This window comes from Marmota flaviventris, chromosome 1 (assembly GCF_047511675.1).
Source record: "Marmota flaviventris isolate mMarFla1 chromosome 1, mMarFla1.hap1, whole genome shotgun sequence".
In the NCBI taxonomy this organism is placed as follows: Eukaryota; Metazoa; Chordata; class Mammalia; order Rodentia; family Sciuridae; genus Marmota; species Marmota flaviventris.
In genome coordinates, this window is record NC_092498.1 from 191,637,475 (window position 1) to 191,661,328 (window position 23,854).

The 23,854-nt window shown below is 43.5% G+C and overlaps 1 protein-coding gene across 1 annotated transcript in view; it reads left to right on the forward strand.

Annotated features, from left to right (window-relative positions):
- The window catches only part of Gpd1l (glycerol-3-phosphate dehydrogenase 1 like), a 54,183-nt gene that overhangs the window by 15,617 nt on the left and 14,712 nt on the right, over window positions 1–23,854 (forward strand). The window contains exons 2-5 of the mRNA XM_027932435.3: window positions 3,323–3,500; window positions 14,346–14,486; window positions 16,084–16,222; window positions 23,014–23,126. Of these exons, the coding sequence (XP_027788236.1) occupies window positions 3,323–3,500; window positions 14,346–14,486; window positions 16,084–16,222; window positions 23,014–23,126 (571 nt within the window). The remainder of the gene's footprint in view (window positions 1–3,322; window positions 3,501–14,345; window positions 14,487–16,083; window positions 16,223–23,013; window positions 23,127–23,854) is intronic.

Sequence of the window (23,854 nt, forward strand, 5' to 3'; positions counted from 1 at the left end):
TTCTTGCAAGTTTACTTTAAAAGAATACTTTAGGGCACTGTAGTGAATACTGCAAGTAGAAGGTAACAGCAAGCAAAAAACCCTGGTAGCATGAAAACAAATGTGTTACTAGTATCGTGCCAGATAGTACCACCTTCCAAGGCTCAGACCCAGACCTCTTCAGGCTTTGTGAAGAGGGGAGGTTGGGAAGAGGTGGGTTCATGCCAGAGAGGTGGTAGCATATCTCTAGCACTCAGATTGAGACAGGCTATGCACTCCCAGGAGGACCGGGAGCCTTGATACAGGCAAGTGAGTGAGTGTCATTTGGGTCACGTGTCTGGGTAGCATTCAGCCTGTAGGCTATGATTCCCATTTCTCACTTTGGAAAACACTGGATTCAATCAAAGACCTGGAGGGGACCGTCCCCTGCTCTGCCTGTCATTTGGGGCGTTGAATGAGCTGGGCCAGGTGTAGAATTGGCTGCTCACACCCATGACCCACGGATGGACCCATCATGCCTGACTGCGGAACCCCAGTCATGGTGATTTGCCAAGAGAGAGAGAGAGAGAGAGAGAACACGCCTGAAACCCTAAATTTATTGGGGGGAAGATACTCAAGAAAGTTTGTTGAGAGCCACAGCCAAAGGGGCCCCAGCAAACTTCCAGCTGCCAGCTGATGTTTGGCTCACAGGAGCCCCAGCAAACTTCCAGCTGCCAGCTGATGATTGGCTCACAGCGGTCTAGCAAACTTCTAGCTGCCAACTGATTGGCTCCTCTGCCGTGATGCTCATTGGGCTGTTTCCCTGCCCTTTCAGACCAGGGAGCTGCTCATTGGGGGACTTCTTTTGGCTCCGCCCACACAACCCAGCCAATCGTCCTCAAGAGCAGGAGGAGTAGGGGAGGTGGAGAGGCTTGTTGGAAGCCGGTTGTGGCAGTGGGGCTCTGAGGGTTTTCCTGAGGAGCTGTGTGGTGCGTGTGTTCTAAAAATAAAGTTCGTTCAAGTGGTTCCTGAATTGTGCCCAGCCAGACTGTGGCAAAAGTTCCATCCAAATGAGGCCAGGGATTGGGCTTCAGGGGGGTGTAGTCCAGTCCCATTGGGTGACACCCACTCCCAGAGCTGTAATTCCTTGCTGAGCTTGCTTTTGCACCATTGAAGCCAGTTCCACACCTCCATCAGTCAAGGCTAAGGGCGTTCATGGCGGCCCCGACAGCAATTCACTCACAAGCCACCTTTGTGGACTGAGCTTTGAATTTTTTTTTTTTTTTTTAAGTGTGGTCCTGGCCGTTGAACCCAGAGCCTTACATACACTAGGTAAGTTCTGTACCACTGAGCTCCAGCCCCAGTAAAATACTTTTAGAAGAGTGTATATTACATAGAAGTAGACTCACTTTCCTCCCAAACACTCCCATGGCTCTATTTGACCCATAAGGAAAGTGAAGCCTTTCCTTCCCATCGGTCACCCACGCAGCGCACCAGGTTCTCACAGTCCCACATGTTCTCTTTGATCTTGTGGAAGTTCCTTGACGCCAGGGAACACTGTGCACTGAGCTATTATCTCCCTGAATAGTAAGCAGCAGTTTCCAAGATTAGCATGGAGGCGACAGTGCTGGTGGAGAGATTCCTGGCTCCTTTCTGCAAAGTGTCAGGAGAAGAATTGAATTAACAGGTATTTATCTAATGAGCCATCCTGCCGGCATAGAATAAGGTACCACTGCCTAGCCTTGACATTTACAGCCATCCTTTTGTGAAGGAAGAGGGCATCGGAGTTCTAAATCGTTGTGCAGAACAGCACTTCTCAGCCCCAGATACATGTTGATGCACCAGGGAGTTTGAGAACCACATCCTGGAGGTGCCAGTTTCACTGCTCTGGGGTGTGGCCTGGGACCCAGGATTTTTAAGTCTCCTGGGTAATTCTAGTGTGTAGCCAAAGTTGAGGCCCTGTGGTTTAGTTTATGTAATCTGTCTCAGGAAAGGGAAAATCATTATAATCTGTTAGAATTACTAGAATTTTTGTGTTTCTTAAAGCACAGAGATCAAAATGCTGGGATGCCAGGGGGTGGTGGCACATACCTGGAATTTCCATGACTTGGAAGGCTGAGGCAGGCGGGTCTCAAGTTCAAGGACAGCCTGGGCAACTCAGTAGACTGTGTCAAACAAAAAATACAAAGAGCTGAAGATGTGGCTCAGTTGTACAGTGCCCCCTGGATCCAGCAATCCCCAGACCCCCCACGCCCAACACACACACACACACACACACACACACACACACACACTCTGCTGAGATGAATTAGGGCTGAGTTAGAATAATAGACTTATGGGGGAAGTAAGGATAAATGTCTCCAGTATATTCTTCCACATCAGCTAAGCTTGTCAACCCCTCCCCATAATTATCACTCCTTATTCCATAATAATTGTTAGAAAAAATATAAATGCCCTAACACTTGAATTTGCCAATTGCTCTTTACAACCTTCTTCCATTTGCTCCTCACACTGGGAAGGCTGCCCAAGAAACAAGCCCTTTCTTAAGCTGCAGGTGGGAGTTGATTGGCTCAGCTGGAATCAGGCGCCCATCCACCCGGTCATAGGATTCTACCAGCTGCGGGGCATAGGTGCCTGCCTGCCTGGCCCCCTCTGCCTGCAGCCACAGCTGTCTTAAGAACTGGTGTTGACTAGATAGGTTCCTTCACTTCCCTATGTCCTGTGCAGAGGCTATCCATCATTAGAGCTGAACAGAGATGCAGAAAGAAAGGAGCTTGTGGGCTGAAGGTTGCCTGGATGCCTGGAGGGGTGTAGGGGTGAGAGGGGAGGTAGAGGGGTGCATACTGCTTGGGGATCTGGGCCCTGCACTCTTGCTTTGTTCCTTTTCCGGAATCCTCTCAGGTTCTTGTCTTGCCATTATGGTTCTACCTTGGGCCTGTTGCAGTTCATGAGAACACAGTTTATTTCACAGTGGCTACATTTTAATCTATTTGATGAGTTTGAAATATAGCCTTATTTTCCTTGGAGGCTCCTCCACAAACCCTCTAGTGTCAAGTTCATGCTTTTAGGTGTATTTCTCTTCTGCTTGTGAACACTGATCCAAGATAGTTTGGTTCTTACTGGTTTCAAGGGGTGGTACTGTTTGACCTTGTACCAAATTCTGGGGCTCTCCTGATGATCCCCATGTGATCTTTCCAGGTGAGAACAGCTAAGTTCCAAGTGGCTTGTGGCCAATACACATCCGATCTTGCACAAGCTCAGAGCTTGAGTCAGAATCAAAACACAGGTCTTCTGAATTTTGATTGAGTGCTTTATGTCTTCTGTCCAATGAATTTATTTTATTTCTCCACGGTTTCTTTTGTAGGGGTTCAGCTGTTGCAAAAATAATTGGTAATAATGTCAAGAAACTACAGAAGTTTGCCTCCACAGTCAAGATGTGGGTCTTTGAGGAAACAGTGAATGGGAGAAAACTGACAGACATCATAAATAGTGACCATGAAAATGTCAAATATCTCCCTGGACACAAGCTGCCAGAAAATGTGGTAAGACCTTGGGGTGAAAAGTACATTTGGTTGATTCTGCAGGTTCTGTCCAACTGAGTAGCACTCCTGACCTAGACATGGGAAAGCTGCTTCCCATTTTCCCGTTGTGTTCTACTACCAATGACTTGGTTAGTATTGGTTTTCTTGACTCTGAAAATGGGCTTTGTATTAGTTTTCTCTGGCTGCCATAACCAAGTGCCACAGGCTGAAACTAATTAATTAACTAATTAATTTTAAATTTTGGGGTGCACTCAGCTACTGAGCCACATCCCCATCCCTATTTTCTATTTTATTTAGAGACAGGGTCTTACTGAGTTGCTTAGTGATTCACTGTTGCTGAGGCTGGATTTGAACTCGGGATCCTCCTGTCTTAACCTCCTGAGCCTCTGGGATTACAGGTGTGCACCACCACAACCTCCTAATTTATTTTTTTTTATTTTGGTACTAGGGATTGAACCCAGGGGCCCTTAACCACTGAGCCACATCCCCGGCCCTTTTTAAATATTTTATTTAGAGACAGGTTCTCACTAAATTGCTTAGGGCCTCACTAAATTGCTGAGACTGGCTTTAAACTTGTAATCCTCTTGCCTCAGCCTCCTGAGCCACTGGGATTACAGGCCGGCACCACCACACCTGGCTAAAATTTATTTTCTTACAATACTGGCAGCTTGAAATCTGAGATCACAGTGTAGGTAGGGTTGGGTTTTTCCTAGGTGTCTCTTGTATATGGCTGTCTTATCCGACTCTCCATGTCATGACTGCCTCTTCCTATGAGGACAGCAGTCCTATTAGATTATGACTTACCATATGGACAACATTTGGAGTCCATTACCTCCTTAAAGACACTATTTCCAGGCACATTCTCAGGTACCGGGTGGGGGTTGGTATGTCAACATATGAGTTTGCAGGGTTCCATAGTACAGTCCATAATAAACTTTTTCCTTGGTGTTCAAAGTATGGTCACATCAGAGCTGGAGTCACAGCCTTTCCTGTGGCTGTTGGTGTCTCCTATAGCTCTTGATGTCCCCTTCCTAAGTGCATGTGATTTTGCTCAGCTTGCCGGGGCATCTAATTAAAACCAGGGTCGAGGCCCAAATTACAGATGAAGATAGAAGCAAATGAGAAAGTGTAAGGTTGGTAGTTTAAAATTCAAGCCTATTAGGTCTAGAAGAGAAAAGTACAGGTTATTTCCTGTCCTCGTTCCGTTGGTTTGCAGGGGAAGCAAAAAATGAACATGGGGAGTGGAAAGGAGGGTGCCCACCCTGCTGCCTGCTGGAGGGAGTTTATGAACTTCTGTGGTCAGATTCACCTCTCAGTAGCTTCCTGAAAACCAGACTGCTGTGGCTGCCTGATTCCTATGACTTACCTGAGAGGCCATCTCCTAGGTTAATGAAGTCCCCTTTGCTGTGTCTTCATAGTCCTTCATGAACATGTCCAATGCATGCAGAGCAGGGTTGGGTGTGGGCCCAGAAAGGGGAAAAGGATGACATTGCTCTCCTCAAGGAATTGAGCAGGGAGACCGATTTATAAACTAATAAATGTCGGGGAGTTGGAGGTGCCCAGGCCTAGCTTACTGAAGATTTTTATTTGGCTTTTAACTATATAGTGTTGGTTGGTGTCAAGCACTGTGCTGAGCATAGACTGTCTTGTTTAATCTTCTTAAGGGCCCTCTTTGGTGGGTGCTGTTTACTTTATTCCTGTTGTGCTGATGATCACCGTTGTGGAGGCGAGGAAACCAAGACTTGGGCAGATGAATTTGCCCAAGGTTGTGAGCCAGGGCCAGCCAGCTTTGGATCTGCTTCCCAGAGGACTCACTGCTGAGCCTGCTGATCTTCTAGGCAATGACAACTCTCTCCTGTGTCACTGAACTAGGGTGAACCAGCATTTCCTTGCAGGTGCAGGGAGGAAGGATCCCTAGGACTGTGAATTGACAAATTCAACCTCTGATGGAAAGAATAAAAGCGGCAGCAAGTGAAGGCATCAGGGTTCTCACTAATCCATCCTGGGATTAATGAGAAATGGGAAATTCTCTTGGCCCCTCCTTTTCTCACGTTTGTCAATCGCTCCTGTCCTTCTGCAGTGCATGTGCCTCATGTTATGTTCCCCCGCCCTGCTTTGTGCCAGTCCACCTGCACTGCCTGTCTACCTCCACCTGCCCCCGCTGACTTTCTGGGTCTAACTCTCTGGGTAGCCACAGTGCCTGGCCTGGTGCTTTTCCTTCACTTGATGCTCAAGGGGTGTTGGGGAAGGTGAATCTGCCAAGTGACTCTGTGAAGCTAGAGCCTGTGCCGTGAATAGGAAGAATGGAGGGAGGAGACTAAACAGAGGAGGCAAGGTCACCATTACTACAGACATGCTGGTCCCACACCACTGACTCCAGCTGCCCCAGGTCCCTAGGTGTGGACAGAGGGAGGAGAGAAAGGAGGAAAAGTCTACTCCCAGGATCCTACCAATGTCCAGAGCCTTGTAGGCTCATGGAAATGAGTGTACGTGTACTCTGGAGTGGACACTGGTATGGTTTCGGATTTTTCACTGTAGTGCCCTCGGGAACAGTGGACTGTGCTCCTGGGAACTACCTGAACATGCCTAGTTGCAGAATCCCAGGGTCATAGGGAATGCGCAGTCCTTTACTCCCAAAAAGGCTTGTTTTTAACCTTTTTTTGTTCTTGCAAGTTGAAGGATGAATGAGACGTGCATTTCCATCAACACAGGGTTGCTATTTATGATGTCTGCCAGTTAATGAGCTGGCTTGAGATCGTGAGTCTTTTTAGCTTGGAGCCCCAGGATGCTGCCCACCTCACCCTTCCCCAGGTCCACTCTCATAATGTGACCCTGTCCCCCATAGGAATCTTCTCTAACAGTGATTTCACCGTGGCATCGCCTGCTCCCTGGAAGCTGGGCCGGTCTGAGTGTGTGATTTCCCCTTAGACCTGAATGGAGAGCATACTTACTTCCTGTAGTGACAGCAAGACACAAATTGTTGATCTATTTTATAGCTCTCCATCCACAGCCTGTGTTTAGAGTTCATCCAAGTATGGGGCTCTTCTGCCATCATGCTCCGGCTTCAGCTGCCTCAGTGTGACACCAGGATTTATGATTACAGTGTCCTTTATGAAATATAGTAGTCATTGCCTCTCATCTTTGTCTTCTAAGCTTTGCCAGCTTTTTTTTTTTTAACTGCTCTGCTGAGATGCAATCCACAGGCCATACAATTCAGTGGTTTCTAGTATATTCACATTGTTGAGCAACTATCGACATAGTCAATTTTTTTAAACATTTTCATCACTGAAAAGAGACCTGTACCTTTTAGTAAAGTCACCTCCAGTGGACTCCTATGGCTCCCCAGCCCTGGGTTACTGCTAATCTACTTTCTATCACTAGAAATTTTTTTTTTGGCAATGCTGGGAATTGAACCCAGGCCTCACATATGCTAAGCCAGCGCTCTACCACTGAGCTACATCAGCCTCATTTGCTTAGTCTTCACATTTCCTATCAATGACATCATGCAATATGTGGCCTTCTGTGACTGGCTTCTTTCACTTAGCCTGTTTTCAAGGTTCACCTGCGCTATAGCATGTTGTCAGTCAGTAATTGATTCTTTTTTTAGGTGTGAATACTGTCCTGTGGTATGTGTCTTAGTTCCATTTTGGATTGTTATAACAGAATACTACAGACAAGATAATTTATAAAGGAAAGAAGTTTTTTAGCTCTTGGTTCTGGGAAGTCCAAGGGCAGCATCTGGTGAGGGTCTTCACTCTGTGTCATAACATGGCAGAAGGTGAAAGGACCAGTGAGTGTGTGCAAGAGACAAAGCACGAGGGCAGACTCACTGTATAGCCACCCTCTTTTGCAGGAACTAACCCACTCCCATGGTAACAATATTAATCTGTTTGTGAGGGCTCTGTCCCCGTGGCCCCGGTACCTCTCACTAGGCCTCACTCCCAACACCAGTGCATTGGGAGTCCAGCTTCCAACACATGCATTCTGGGGGACAAGCACTCAAACCATGACAGTACCATATTTTGTTTATCTATTCATTAGTTGACAGACCTTCGGGTAGTTTCCAGTTATTGGCTATTATGAATAATATGAATATGCTGTTGTGAACCTTTATGTACAATATTTTGTGGGAACATGTGTTTTCAGTTATTTTGAGCATATACATAGGAGTTTTTGGGTCATATAGCTGTTCTGTGTTTAGCTTTTTTTTTTTTAGTCCCAGGTATTGGAATTCAGGGCCTCTCAACCAGTGAGCCACATCCCCAGCCCTATTTTTGTATTTTATTTAGAGACAGGGTCTCGCTGAATTGCTAAAAGTGCCTTGCCATTGCTAAGGCTGCCTTTGAACTTGCAATCCTCCTGCCTCAGTCTCCTGAGCAATCAGGATTACAGGTGTGTGCCACTGTGCCTGGCTGCCTTTAATTTTCTAAGAAACTGCCAGACGGTTTTACCAAGTAGCACCACCATTTTATATGACCACAGTGATATACAAGAGTTCTTGTTTCTGTACATCCTCGCCAGCATGTGTTATTATCTGGCCTTTTAATCCTAGCTATCCTGGTGGGTGTAACATGGTTTCTCATTAATAGTTTTGGTTTTCACTTACCTGATGGCTGACAGTATTGAGCATCTTTCCATGTGCTTATTGACTGTTGGTGTACCTTTAGAGCAGTGTAGATTCAGATCCTTTGCCCTTTTATAAAATTGGATTGTCTTTTTTTTTTTAACCAGGAATGGAACCCAGGGGTGCCTAACCACTGAGCTATATCTCCATCCCTTTTTAGTTTTTATTTTGTGACAAGGTCTTGCTAAGTTGCTGAGGCTGGCTTTGAACTTGCAATCCTCCTGCCTCAGCCTCCTAAACTGCTAGGATTACAGGCATATACCAGCATGCCTGGCTTAAAATGCATTGGCTTCTTATTATTGAGTTGTAAGTCTTCTTCATATATTCTAGGTACGAAGTCCCTTTTTAGATATGATTCACAGTACTTTTTCTCTTCTGTGAGCTGTCTTGCTTGATGGTATCCTTTGAAGCACGAAAGTTTTTAATTTTGAAGTCCAACTGACACTTTTTTTCTGTCCTGTTCACACTTTCTTGCAAAGGTTCATATTCACTGATGTTTCCTTAGCACCTAGAATAGTCCTGGCATTATTTGTCATCTGACTAAATGCCAGGCATAGTGGAAATGTTGAAGAAGTACAAACCAGGATGAAGAGTTTTGTTTTGATGTTTTAGGTGGTATCTCATGGGAAATTGTTATTCTAAGACCTTTTTTATTTATTTTTATTTTTATTTTTTTTAGTCATATGTGGACATAATATCTTTATTTTGTGTGTATGTGGTGCTGAGGTTGGAACCCAGTGCCTCTCATATGTGAGGCAAGTGCTCTGCCACTGAGCCACAAACCCAGCCCAAGACCCCCCCCCCTTTTTTTTAAATGACCATTTATTTATGGGTCATGGGGTTGGCATAATGTCTGTTAATTTTAACTGGAAAGCTTCTGAGAATTGGAGTATTAGTTCAGTGGAAAGGCATGGTGTTAACTGTTTTCCTCCCTGGGTTTAACTTTTTTATTTTATTTTCATTAGAGTCGCAGTCCTTAGAAGTGTTGTTCAAATTTTAGTGTTCATCAGAATCACCTGGATAGCTTAACAGGGTTTCCCGAGCCCATTCCTAGAGTTTCTGGTCCACTGGGTGTCAGACCCATGAATTTACAAATCCGAGTTCTAGATGGTTTAGGGGTCATAAGTTGAGAACCAGAGATATATACATAACAAGTTGGCATTATTGGTGTAGTACTGTGGAATCCAAGTGGCTTATAGCTGTTTTTCCAGAACCAGCCTCACTTACCAACAGTGGCATATTTTTATAAAAATCATCAGATGGAGTTGCCTGTGCCCAAGAATCAATTTTCTGCATGTAGAGCTGAGGACATGAATTTTACCTGAGGTCTAGCTGAAAGTGAGGTTAGGAGAACAGAAGGAAATGACAGTATTTTGAGCCTCCGCCATGCCCCAGGCACTACTCTGCTATGTTTGACTCACAGTACTGTGTTTAATCTGAATACCTGTTTCCCAGAGGATGTGGGTGAGTTTGTTCTTGTGTCCAGTCAGCAAACTGGTGACAGATCCGGGCCACCTAGTCCACAGCAGTCAGACTATCTTAACTGTATCACTTTTGTTAGTTATCAAAACTGTGTCTGCAGGTAGATTCATACATACTTGAGCTCGAAATAATTTTAATGGTTCTAAGAGATCAGATAAAAATGATGACAGTGTTGGTATCTCTTCTTTGGATTATCATTATTATCATTATGATCATACTGATATGAGAAGGTTCATGGATTTGGGGGAAAAATGTTCATTTGAATGATAGCAGAAATCTTATAATACTATATTTAAAAATATGTAAGGCTATCACTTCACTTCTACATTTTCAGATATTTCTTTCTTTCTTTGGTTGGGGGAGGGGACGACTGGGGATTGCGCTCAGGGGCACTTAACCACTGAGCCACATCTCAGCCCTTTTTTGTATTTTATTTAGAGACAGAGTCTCAATAAATTACTTAACACCTCACCATTACAGAGGCTGGCTTTGAACTTGGCGATCCTCCTGTCTTAGCCTCTGGAGCCTCTGGGATTACAGGGTGTGCCATGGCACCCAACCATTGTCAGATATTTCCATAGGTTCAGAAAGCCCTGGTCATAAATGTACCAAAATATTGATGGTTATTATTTCTAGTTTCTGGGATTGCAAATAGTTCTTATTTTCCTACATATACTCCTCCACGCCCCCCCCCAAATTTGATCCAGTGTATCTGTTTATAGTTATAAATGAATGGAGAGGCTTTTAATCTCAGTTAGCTTTAAAGTCCATAAAATAGCATCAAGGGAGGGTCAGAAAGTTCATCTGCTAGGATAAGAAGCGGGTATGGCTCTGGTAGCTGCACATAACATGTTGACAATGCGTAGGAGCTTATTGAGCACACAATGCACAGTGCAACTCCTCCAAAGGATATAAAAGAAATGTCAGACTTGTCTGCACAGACTTTATCAGTTTGTTTTTTAAAAAAAAAATAATAATGGAAAACAGAGATTGAACCAAAGGGCATTTTATTACACCCAACCCTTTTTTTTTTTTCTTTTTTGATACCCAGGATTGAACTCAGGGTTGCTTTACCACTGAGCTACATTCCCCCAGCCCTTTTTATTTTGAGGCAGGGTCTTACAAAGTTGCTTAGGACTTGGCTTAGTTGTTGAGGCTGCCCTTGAACTCATGATCCTCCTGCATCAGCCTCCCAAGTGTTGGGATTATAGGTGTGTACCACTGTGCCCAGTTTGTTTTCGGTGATTTTTGTTCATAGTTTTTTTTTTTTTTTAAATATATCTTTCTAGTTGTAGATGGACACACAATATCTTTCTTTATTTTTATGTGATGCTGAGGATCAAACCCAGTGCCTCATACATGCAAGGCAAGCGCTCTACCACTGAGCCCCAGCCTCAGCCCCATAGTTGTGTTTTTAATAACCTGTATGGAGAGCACCGGACTCCTGAAAATCCGGGCGTTAAACAACCAGCTCTGATGCCTTTGTTCTGATGTATTTGTCCTGCTTGCCACTGACAGGCAAGCTCTGTGGTTCTGGGTTGTCTCTCCAAATACATTTCAGGGTCTTTAACAATGGACCTCCTTAGAAAAATTTTTGGCAGGAGGCTCATAAACTCAGTCACTTTTCTAAAGCAGCAGCTTGAGGATGTTCAGAGCAGGAAGCAGGAGGCAGGCTTAGTAAAAGATTTTATTCTGAAAGATGAGATTCAAACTACTTTGTTAGCTGAAGAGCGCTGGTTGTGAGGCTGTGAGGAGAACAATAGTGTTGTGTGAGTGTGCTGGGCAGGCCACACAAACGCAGCTTGTGTTGCGTTGCTTATGGTTTCTGTAGGTTCAACCCCAAGTGTCCCACCAAGGGGAACAGAAGGACATTTTCACATGCTGCTGAGCCCCAATTGTATTGTCCTGAAGGTTCTTCCTCCTGTAGGTTCATATTTGATTTATTTAAGAGGGAAATAAAAGAGGAGGAAATCCTGATCGCCGGCAGCTTCCTTGAGAAAAATTTTGAACAAGGGGTATGGGAACAGGCCGAGTTCTTAAAAGTTGCAGATTTATAGGAGGCAAGCACATTTTTTCTGATCAATGATATCTCTCTCTCTTTCTCTCTTTCTTTCTTTTTTGTAGTACTAGGGATTGAACCCAGAGGCACTCTACTACTGAGCCACCTCTCCAGCTCTTTTTAAAATTTTTTTATTTTGAGACAGGGTCTCACTAAGATGCTGAGGCTGGCCTTGAACTTGCAATCCCACTGCCTTAGCCTCCCAAGCTGCTGGGATTGCAGGTGTGCACCACCATGCCCAGCCTAAAGGATCCCCTTTGTTAGTTCAGGTCTTTGTAGTTTTAAGACACTGTTATTTATATAACCTATTTTGAAATAGCTGGCAGTAGGTGGCAAAGGGAATTCCTATCCCTATTTTACATAGGAAGTAAGCAAGGTCAGTGGAGCTAAGTTATTGCCAGAGGTTACACAGCTGGTCGATTGCAGGAATGTGACTCAGAACTTCTAACCTACCTCCTTTCTCTTTGATGGGGGCTTTCCCATTTGTCATGTTGAAAATACCCCTAAAAGGAGGAAAGGGAGGATTGTGTGTGTGTTAGAGGAGGATGGGAAGTTAAAGAAACAGTAGGTCCAGAGAAGTAGGAATGTTTAATTAAAATTCAGACCATCAGGTGGTTCCATATGAGAAGCAAGAGTAGGGAGCATAAACCTCCACCTAACCAAGAGTAGTAACTCAAGGGGAGATGAGGAATCAGACTCATGGCAGAGGCTGTGGAGGGGTACAGGCAAGGGCATGAGCTTTGCCTCTGAGGACTTTGTGGTAGGAGTTGAAACTCCAGGTCCAAAGGAACTGATAAAAGCAGATGGATTGCTGCCATAGGGACAGGAAGAGAGGTGACACTTTTCCTGCTCACCATGGAGAGTCATGGCTGAAACCTCTTTAACATTAGATAGGCTAACAAGAGAAAAGTGTAACAAATTTATTCTGTATCATTTTATATGACACAGACCTTTCAGATTGAAGACCAGAAGTGCCATGGGTAAACTATGCATTCTCAATCTTAAGTTTAGTAAAGCATGGACAGTCATGTCCATATGATAGGAGCTGGGTACCAGGGTGCACACCTGTAATCCTAGCTACTAGGAGGCTGAGGCAGGAGGATCACAAATTTAAGGCCAGCCTGGTCAACTTAGCAAAACCCTGCCTCAAAATAAAAGTGGTTGAGTGCCCCTGGGTTTGTTCTCCAGTCCTGGGTGGTGGGGAAGATTGGGCCAAAAAAGGGGGGGTGCAGTCTAATAATGGGAGAGCATGAGATCCAGCCAGATCTGTCTATTCCAATTCTTCTTGGCCTCTGTGTAGCATTCCTTCCTTTCTGGTATGGGGTCTTATGACCTACTGTCATAAGGTAAGTCAAAGAATTTCTTCCTGTCCAGCAAGGAGCGGGGAGCTAGAGTAGTATTTTTTAAGGTCTTATGAATGACTTTGGGGAAAAGGGATTCTGGTTTCTTTGACTGGCTTTGGGGAAGAGGTTTGTTGTTGTTGTTTTGTTTTGTTTTAAAGAGACAGGGTCTCACCATATTGCCCAGGCTGACTCTGAACTCCTGGGCTCCAGAGATCCTCCTCTAGCCTCAGTCTCCTGGAGTACCTGTCCACACTAGATAATCTGGGTGAAAAGAAATTCTAGTTTTCTTGGCTTGCCTGGGGATGGGTGGTGAGATGAAGGGTGAGATATAAGAGGAAAGGAAAAGATCAGGGAAAAACTTTGCTTTTGAGGCTGCTTCTAAGACCTTCACCTGGTGGGGATCATTTTCTGAACCCCAGCATTGGTAATCAATCCTGGTCACTTGTGGCTGCCCAGCCTAAATTACTAGTCTGGACAACGCCTTTGAAGAAGAAAGGCCTTCCCTGCCTGTGAGCAAGCCAGGAAAGCTTAAAGTGCTAAGCCTTGGGCTGTAATGAGCTCTGTGGGCAATGATCCTTTATGTTGCTGTTCAAATCAGTTTGAGCTAAGACAGAATGTTTGGGTTCTTGCAACTAAAAAAATCCAAGTAGAGCTGGTTTCAGGTGCATTGGCTTAAAAAATACCAGCGAGGCCCTGTTTTCTCCTCTGCCTTCCACAGAGTTGCCTTCATCCCCCGGGAGCCTCTTGGCCTGGGTTCTCCTATTTCTAAAATGATTGCATTCATTCCAGTCTTCACACCAGCATCCAACACTGTTCCAGCAAAAGACCCTTAGCCAGCTCAGAAGAGGAAGGAAGCAGCTCTTCCCCCCTGCCCCAGCAAGCATCTGCTGGCTTCTTGTTGCCTCTGTTTGATTGGCTTGACCACGAATTAGGACCCTCCCTGGAGTGAGGGAGGGGCCAAATTTACCAAACTTTCACATTAAAATATAAGCAGCAGCCAGGCAAGTGCCTGTAATCCCAGTGATTCGGGAGGCTGAGGCAGGAGGATCACAAGTTCAAAGCCAGCCTGGGAAACTTTGCAAGACCTAGTCTCAAAAAATAAAAAGAGGGCTGGGGGTGTAGTTTGGTGAATACAATCCATGAATACAATCCCCAATACCAAAAAAATAAATAAATAAAATAAAATAAAATGTGACAAGCAGCTTTTAAAAGGAAATTTAGGGGCACTTTTCCTAGAAAGAAAGGCAATGTCTCAGTCCTCGATATCTGCTAAAGAAATAGGGAAAGAAATCTTCCTGGGTAGGCAGAGGAGTAACTGTTCCTCCTGATGGCTGCAGGTCGCCGTCTCCAATCTCAGCGAGGCTGTGCATGATGCAGACCTGCTGGTGTTTGTCATCCCCCACCAGTTCATTCACAAAATCTGCGATGAGATCACTGGCAGAGTACCCAAGAAAGCACTGGGGATCACCCTCATCAAGGTAACTGGTGAGCACACCGGGCAGGAAACTCGCGGCTAGACATTGGTTCCCGGGAGATCCCTTTCCCTCTTTGATGTGCTTGAGATGGAGGGAGGGTGGTGGCAGTTTTTAGTTTTTTTGTTTGCATTTTAAAAGATGCCTAAAAGGTGATTTTAAAAAATAAAGCATACCTAGGAAGCCTAGTTTAGGCCAACTTCAAGTGCAAGGCTGCTTTTCTATGGTAGCAGGTGAGCAGCAGAGTGACATGAGGATGGCTGCCCTGATGAGCCCTACTGTCAACCTGTAGCCCACTCTGTAGCTCAGCCTACATCTGGGAGTCATCACTTTGCATTAGCTGGGAAATTGAATTGAATGGGAAATACCATTCCTGGGTATATGTCTTAAAGAAGGTTTTGTTTTTTTGTTTTTTTTTAATCAGAAGTTCTCAAACCACCCTCAGAGCTTCATGCATTTAATGGTAGAAAGAAAACCTTATATTTTTATTCACTTTAACCTCTAACTGAAATGGACATTTAGAAACACAGCCAGTGTTTCAATAACAATATATTCGCAGGACCTATGACCCTGTTGTCTGTTGAAGGGATTTTCACATCACTTTACAACAGTTTCAAATCTCAAGATGTTATTTATGCTTGTTGCTTCTTGGAAATTATAATAATAATTATTAGATCTGTCCTGACATCTTTTTCTAAGTATGGTCATAAAACAGTGCATATATTACTTGATCACAAATTTGGAGTTTCACAAAAAAAATTTTGATAACTATCTTAATATAATTGGCTCCCTAGGTAATCTTATATATTTTGTTTTTATGCATGGGAAATTTTAAAGATGAGTTTGTAAATTTCACCACACCACTAGAGGTGGAGTCCAGGACATTAAAAAAAGTCATGAACTCCCTAAAGTGACTGTACCAGAATGTCCATAGGTGAATGTTTCTGAAAGTAAACTGAAGTAGCCCACATGTCAATCAGCAATAGAGTGGATAAATGAATTGTGAACTATTCACAATTGGAACTATTGGAATACTATGTCGCAGTGAACAGAAGTGAACCAGAACCTTCATGTAGACACCTGGGTAAATCTCTAAAATAAGAATGTAGCACAAAACAGCATATCCCAGGTGAACGGTGCAATTCCATTTATAGGCTTTCGAAAGGAGGCATAAGGGCATAAAATTGCTTAGGGCAGTTATGTGTGACAAAGTGATGAGGAGAAGCAAGAGCAGTGCCTACAGCATCAGGGTGGTGGTTCAGTCTAGGGGAGGGGAGGGTGAAGGCAGAGACACGATTTTTGGTCATGTTCTATTCTATTCTTTCTTTGTTTCTTTTTTTTTTTTTTTTTTTTTTTTGTGGTGCTGGGAGTCGATCATGTTCTATTTCTTAACCTGAGTGGTGGAGACAGGTTTGTGTTACTCCCTTCAGCTTACTATTCTTTAAGCAATACATATGCAGTCTGTACATTTTCTCTTGTAATTAAGAGAGATTTTTCAAGTCATGCATACCATTGGTAATCTGAATCTAGATGACTTATAAAGCAATGACTCAAGCCTCTTTGATTTGGTGGTTCCCCTACTAACTTCTGGACATCCTCGTAGGGCATAGACGAGGGCCCCGAGGGACTGAAACTCATTTCTGACATCATCCGGGAGAAGATGGGCATTGACATCAGTGTGCTGATGGGCGCCAACATTGCCAGCGAGGTGGCTGCGGAGAAGTTCTGTGAGACCACCATTGGTAAGGGCTGCCCAAGGAAGGGCCCCAGGAGCCAGGCATTTGGTGCTTGAGCATGTCCATTTCCGTTTCTGGTGTTTTCTATAGTGGACTCTTCTCTGCCCCTCTTTATCCCTATGCTGGACATTCAGTGGAGGAGGTTTTATGGAAGGAAGACATTCTGTAGAACTGAAGTCTTTCAACAACTTCCAGAATGTATGTCAGGCCATGTGACCCCAAAGTTTAGACGCAGAAATACAAGATTGTTGGTACCAAGAAACAGGTAGCTACCATCATGGTGGAGATCTCTTGGGCCTTTGAAACCCAGTTGTTTCTTTGCCCACAAATGCTAGTATCTGGGTCCTTGCTGATTCCAGTAAGAATAACAACAATGACAAATTGGGAATGGTCCTCATTTCCAGGTGAATAAGCCAAGTCTCAGAGAATAAGTTAACCTTCCCCAAGGTCACACGCTACTATAGAACCCAGGCACAAATTTGGGTCTCCTATGTCCTGAAATAGTGAGCTTTTTCTATTCTTACACATTAGGAAGTGGAGACATTATTATTCACACTCTGGTGTGGTGTGAAAGTTCTCATTTCCTTTAGAGAGGGCTTTGGGGGTTCTCACGTGCCTGTGGGCCATATTAAAGGATGCATTGTTGGAACAGTAATATTATTGTATTTTTAGAAGCTTATAAAGGTTCAAGTTTTATCTGCCACCACAGAACTTGCTTCTACCCTTGTCAGATGCACTAGTAATGTGATTCATGAGAAAAGGAAGCCTGTGAGAGAGAGGCTGGGCTCTTTTGAATGAGATGGGGCATTGGGAATGTGTAGCTTTAGATTCTCACATGTGTTCATGGGTAGGGCAATTAAAGTTTCATGGCATTTTCCCTTTTATTTTTTGGTGGGGATGGTGGGAGTACTAGGGATTGAACTCAGGGGCACTCGACCACTGAGCCACATCCCCAGCCCTATTTTGTATTTTATTTAGAGATAGGGTCTCACTGAGTTGCTTAGCACCTTGATTTTGCTGAGGCTGGCTTTGAACTCTTGATCCTCCTGCCTCAGCCTCCCGAGCTGCTGATATTATAGGCGTGCACCACTGCCTCCGGGCACCTTTATTTTTTAAAATATAGGTACTTCACTGTATCATTGGGAAAAATAGAGATAATCGAAAGAAAACCATTCTTTATTTTATTTAACTTTCATTTGGTATATGAAAATTATACTTCTATTTTTTCTATTCATGCAAACTATTTATTATGTTTATTGTTAAGTCATATACTGTTTTATAATTGTTTTATTCACTTAATATACAGTTTTTAAAGCCTGTTAATATACATCTTCATAGCTACATCATATTTCATCAACAATTTCATATTTGGATATTTAAAAGTTTTTTGAGCAACATTTTTTGAAGAGCAGAGGTAGCTGAACAGATGAAGAAGTATAGGGAAATTGAAACTTGCCCTCTGAAGGTTTGCTAATCTAGTCTGCTGAAACATACTGGCAATAAATTAACATAAGAAAAAGGGTGTGGATGCATTGAACAGCACATACAAAATATAAAACTCAAAAGAAGGGCCAGATGGTTGAGGCTTAAATACCCTCTTTGAAGGGGGAGGGGGTGGTGTGCCAATTTTAGAGAGGGAGTAGGTGATTTTTAGGGGAGAGACTGAGCCCAGAGAACCAACAGAGGTCTGGGATAAAGTTCCCCTGGGCTGTGGGTGTAGAGTTTGATTTTCTGTCTCCTCCTCTGTGATATAAACTTAATCTTCCGTGGTTAATGGCATTTCAGTAAAGAGATTTGAAAGCAACTGTGTTCCTCTTTGGCAGATCCTGTCTTTGGATAGATGAGGGAATTATAGGGAAGCCCTTCCCTGTGTCATTGGTCCCCAGGTCCCTTAACTTTTAAGTCCAAAATGGCGTAGTTTGGGGGTACCATTTTCTAAACCCCAACAGAAGAAGCCAAGAATGGCCTATTCACCTGTGTAGGTATATAGACACAGGTTAAAAAAAAAAAAAGAAAAATTCAAACAGTATGAGAAAGTGGAAAATAAGAACTAAGATTTTAATTACCCATCAAACACCCTCTTCCCAAAGGGAATTACTTAGCAGTTTCTAAATATCCTTCCAGAAAATAATTTATTTATACATGTACACTAGTACCTACTAGTATAATTCACTGTCCATATACTTAACTAGTATGTTTGGTTTATTCTTTCGTAGTTAATTCTATTATCCATCTGCAAATTTAATATAGCCTATGAAATAATGTAATTACTTTTTTCCCCCAAAAAAAGAAAATTGGCTGTTCCAACTCAATCCTATTTGCCAATAAACCTTTCCCAGTTGGTTGGAAATGACTGATTATTCGATTTTTCTATAAGCCTGGGAATTAACTTACAGTCCCTGATTTAAACCTTGTATCCACCTGCATATTTTGGCAGGATGTTCACCTTCCCCAGCTCCCCCTGTCAGCTGGAGGAAAGTTTCTGGCTGGGTGCATGAGGTCTTTTGGTTTGTCAAGACAGACAAATGCTCAGAAGTCACATCTCTTTGCCTTTGTTTTTTATTTGCCTAAGGCTTCTGTCTTCTCTACGGGTTAGACTGTGCCTGACACTAGTGACCCAGTTACCAACCAGTCTGAGCTCAACTAAGCAAAACGTTGGAAGTGAGGTAGAACAGGAAGGTGATATTTTAAAAATTGCTTTATATAACCTAGATTTTAAAATGGGGAAATATCAGACAAGCCCAAAGTAAGCGATGAGTTACAAAACAGCCAGCCCACACTGTTCAAAATGTCAGTGTCGAGACTGGGGCTGTAGCTCAGTGGCAGAGCACTCGCCTAGCACGTGTGAGGCACTGGGTTCGATCCTCAGCACCACAGAAAATAAATAAATAAAGGTATAAAAATAATGTCAATGTTGCAGGTAAATGGATGGAGAATATCGTGCTAAGCAAAGTAATCCAATCCCAAAAACCAAAGGCTGAATGCTCTTTCTGATCAGTGGATGCTAATCTATAATGGGGGGGAGGGGATGGGAAAAATGGAGGAATTTTGGTTGGGCAAAGGGGAGGGATGGTGGGACATGGTAGCAGGAAAGATGGTGGAATTAGATGGACATCATTACTCGAGGTCCATGTATGACTGTACATATGGTGTGATGCTACATCATGTACAAACAGAGAAATGAAAAGTTTAGTACAATTTTGTACAATGAATTAAAATGCATTCTGCTGTCATATATACCTAATTAAAATTAATTAATTAATTTTAAAAATGTCAATGTCATCAAAGACAATGAAGAGCTAATGGAGTGTCCCAGATTAAGACACTAGAGAGCCATGACAACCACTAGCTGCAGTGCAGGATCCTGAGTGGGACCCTAGGCTGGGAGGGATGGTTGCTGTAAAAAATAGCCCTGGTGGGGCTGGGGTTGTGGCTCAGTGGTAGAGCGTTCACCTAGTATGTGTGAGGCCCTGGGTTTGATCCTCAGCACCACATAAAAATAAATAAAATAAAGGTATTGTGTCCAACTACAACTAAAAAATAAATATTTAAATTAAAAAAATAAAAAGACAGCACTGGGTGCGGTGGCACACACCTATAATCCCAGTAGCCCAGGAGATTAAGGCAGGAGGATCATCCATTCAAAGCCAGCCCCAGCAATTAAGTGAGGCCCTAAGCTACTCAGCGAGACCCTGCCTCAAAATAAAATATAAAAAAAGGGGTATGTGGCTCAGTGGTTAAGTGCCTCTAGGTTCAACTCCTGGTACCAAAAGAAAAAGCACTGAGTGGTTGGTAAGACTTGAATATGGATTAGATAGTATCATATCAACAGTGACTTCCACGTATCTGATAATTGTACTGTGATTCTCCAGATATCCTTTCTTGATGACCTTTGGGACCAGCTAATTTTTAAATATGGTAGATTCAGAAATCTTGACCCACTGTGTCTTCTGTCAGGAAGAAGACAAATGGCACAATTTTGAGTGTCTTAGATGTTCTGTCATGGTGAGTGATGGTGCCCCCTTGTGGTAAGAGCTCCCTTTGCTCTTGGGGGTTTACCTTTAAAATTTGAGACTTCTCATTCCACAAAGGTTTTTCAAAGCCTATTATGTATCAGGCTCAGGAATATATCCAGGAAACAGGAACTTCCCAGCAAACAAACCTGAAATTGTAGGCAGAAATGAGGGTTTGGAGGGAGTTTTATTAAATCAGTGGATGATCTCTACAACTTGGTGTGACCGAGGATTTTCCTGTCTTTTGGTTTATGTTCAATTTTGGGGCAGCCCCTCACATGGCTCTTGGGTACTGCCTGTACTGTATAGGTGGCCTGGGTCCCTGCTTGCCACATGTGACTGGTAATAATAATAAAGTTAGTGCTTCCTTATTCATAATTAAAATAATAAATTTTAAAATGTACATTTGAGAAAATGTGAGGGTGCCGTAAGTCAAGCCCATCTCTGATAGATACCTTTACCCATAGCCACAGAGGAGCCCACAGCCCCTGCCCATATGCATGGCAAACAGAGAGCTCACTTCTTTCTGCCCATTCCTCAGGTTGCTCTCAGCCGCAACTCAGGCTTCCAGCTGCAGACAGCTGGATGAAAGTGACTTGAGAAGGGCTCATCTGTGGTGCTCATGAGCATCCCTCCCATTGAGCAGAGGTGTATGGTGAGGTAGTGGAGAGGCATGGTACGGAGGTAATATGCTATGGTGCCAGGGCTGGTTTACCAATCACATAATGAAATAGTGTTGCACAGAATCATCTAGAAGGCCTGGTGGACTGTCGAAAAAGAGGAAGAGGACAGCTTGCTCAAACTGGCACAGTGACAATATATGAAAAAGGCAAAATTGGCTGAATAATCGATAACAGTAATGCCTGTAGAATAGAAAATGGATTTCCATCTATTAGATGTCGGCGTTTTAAATGTTTTATTATGGAACATTAAAAAAAAAAAAGATAGGAAGAACAATACCATGAACCCAATGTACCCATCACTCATCTTCAGAATGATTGATTCCTGGCCAGTCTTATTTCATCTGCATCCCATCCTCTCTCTATCTACCTCCCCTGGATGATTTTTAAAATGTATCCCTTCTAACTGTAATTTTAATTGTTTGACACCTGCGTTTTTTTTCCTGCCTTGGAGGTGTAGAGGTCTGATTGTGATGTTTGTTTGTCGCTCATCTTCTCTCTTCCCACACCTCAGATGTGGCATAGCATAGAGTTGGAGCTTGGGCCCCGGAGCCAGAGCAGCATATGGGTTAGAATTTAGGCTGTCTTCTACTAGCTGGGTGACCATGGCAAGTTGGTAAACCCCCTTGGGCCTTTGTTTCCCTGTCTGTCAATGTAGAAGAGAATGATCATAACCATGCAAAGTCAGCTGACTCCATAATCATCTTATGTGATCTTTGAGTGTTGTTACAACCACGGCAGTTTTCATATGTGATTCTTCTCCACCATCCTGAGAGTGCCGTAGCTAGAAGAGGCTAGATCAAAGGGTTGCAAACTTGTTTTCCTGTTGGAATGATCTAGGGAGCCTCAAAAATTATGGATGCCTGCTCCACTCAAGAGATTGTGATTTAATTGGTCTAAGATGTGGCCTGGGCGCTGGAGTTATTAAAGATCCTGAGGTGACTATAATGTGCAAGCAAGCTTGGGAACTGCTAGGCTTCTGCCTCGAGGCAGGCAGAACCCAAGTGCCCTAGTCCTCAGCATGCTTTCTGCCAACTGTGTGGAGTCTTTGACTTGGAAACTGGAACTTGATTGGCAAGTCTTTTGATTCTAATTTCAGAGGACCAGGGGAGGGTGGATTTAGTGAGTCCCACCTGCACCCCACCAGCCAGAGCAGGTTTCACGTGAAGCTTTAGGTGTAAGATTTTAGTTTTGTTTTGCTTTTTACTCATAGGTCTCCAAAACAAGTAAATAAAGATAAGTATATGAAAACCACTGAACTTTCTGCACAGTCCAGGAACTATCCCAAAGGAAGAGAGTATAGCAGGAACAAAAACAAGTACTCTTTGACTGCATTCCCATCTTCCAAAATTTAGGGGAAGTGTGTGTGTGTGTGTGTGTGTGTGTGTGTGTGTGTGTGCGCGCGCGCGCGCACATGCACGCACCCTCATTTGATACTAAGAATTGAATCCAGGGGTGCTTTACCACTGAGCTACATCCCCAGCCCTTTTTGTTGTGAGACAAGATTTCTCTAAGTTGCTGAGACTGTCCTCCAAATTTCGATCCTCCTGCCTCAGTCTCCCAAATCTCTGGCATGCGCCACCGTACGCAGCAGAGAAAACAGATTTTAAAACCCATAAATGTTACAAACCCAATTTTTTTTGGGGGGGAGGATTGGGGGGCAGTACTGGGGATTGAGCTCAGGGGCACTCAACCACTGAGCCACATTCCCAGCCCTATTTTGTATTTTATTTAGAAACCAGGTTTTACTGAGTTGCTTAGTACCTCACTTTTTCGCTGAGGCTGGCTTTGAACTCACAATCCTCCTGCCTCAGCTTCCTGATCCACTGGGATTACAGACATGCGCCACTGTGCCTGGCTACATACCTAATTTTGAGAAAAACTCTATTGACATTCAATAAATTAAAGTTGTATGTCAAATTGTAAATGATGCTGGGGAATTACGGAATGTCTATTTTCTATTTCTGCTCCTATGCATTCTCTAAATTGTTTTGTGATCAACATGTTACTTTTATAATAACAGTCAAGGTTTTAACCACTATCAGGTATGAAGCTGAAGATTAGAGATTGTTCCTAATTTCTTTTTTCCCTAACTTTTCAATAGGCAGCAAAGTCATGGAGAACGGCCTTCTCTTCAAAGAACTTCTGCAAACCCCCAATTTCCGAATAACTGTGGTTGATGATGCAGACACGGTTGAACTTTGTGGTGCTCTTAAGGTAAAGTCGGCCTTGTCATTTGCCCCAAGGAGAGGAGTTATTTGCCCAGGTTTGCATTATGGAATCTCACCCTGAAAAATGGGCTCTGTGTTTTTTGCATTCTTCGGTGAAGAATGGTGAATTGAGCCTTGTTTATAACTTCCTGTTTTGCTGTTCCTGTTCCTCACTTATTCAGGGTTTGCTTTTACTTGTGTATATGGGGAATTGGGATGCTTTGTTGTCTGGGGTTGGTCACATTCCCCTTTGGCTTTCCTGGGGTCTCACCCAGGAGCAGGTGATTCCATTCATTCCTCTGTTTTGCCTGTTACCTTAAGCAGGAAATGGAACTTGCTCCCCCCTGAATTCTGGGCTCTACTGGTTTGGTGGTTTGGCTGGTTGTTCTTTTCCAGGGGGGGGGGGGGGGAAATAGTCTGCTATTGAGGAGAAGTTTTTTTCTGAGAATAGTTTTATCATTGCCCTTGAGAGAGAAAAGATCCCGGTTAAAGAAACAACCTCAATTGGCCAGTGACTAGGGAGTGTCAGAGACAAAAATTACAACAAATTTAGTGATAGACCCATGGGGTTACGTTTGATTCATGCATTGGGGCAGCCAACAATATTCTACAAAATAGCAAGTGCTCCCACAGAGCCGCAGTGGAACAGTGGGCTTTTGTAAGGTGGAAACAGAACAGTAGGAAAAAAGCTAGATTGAGCAACAACAGGTTACTTACTTTAGGTTTCTTTTTGTA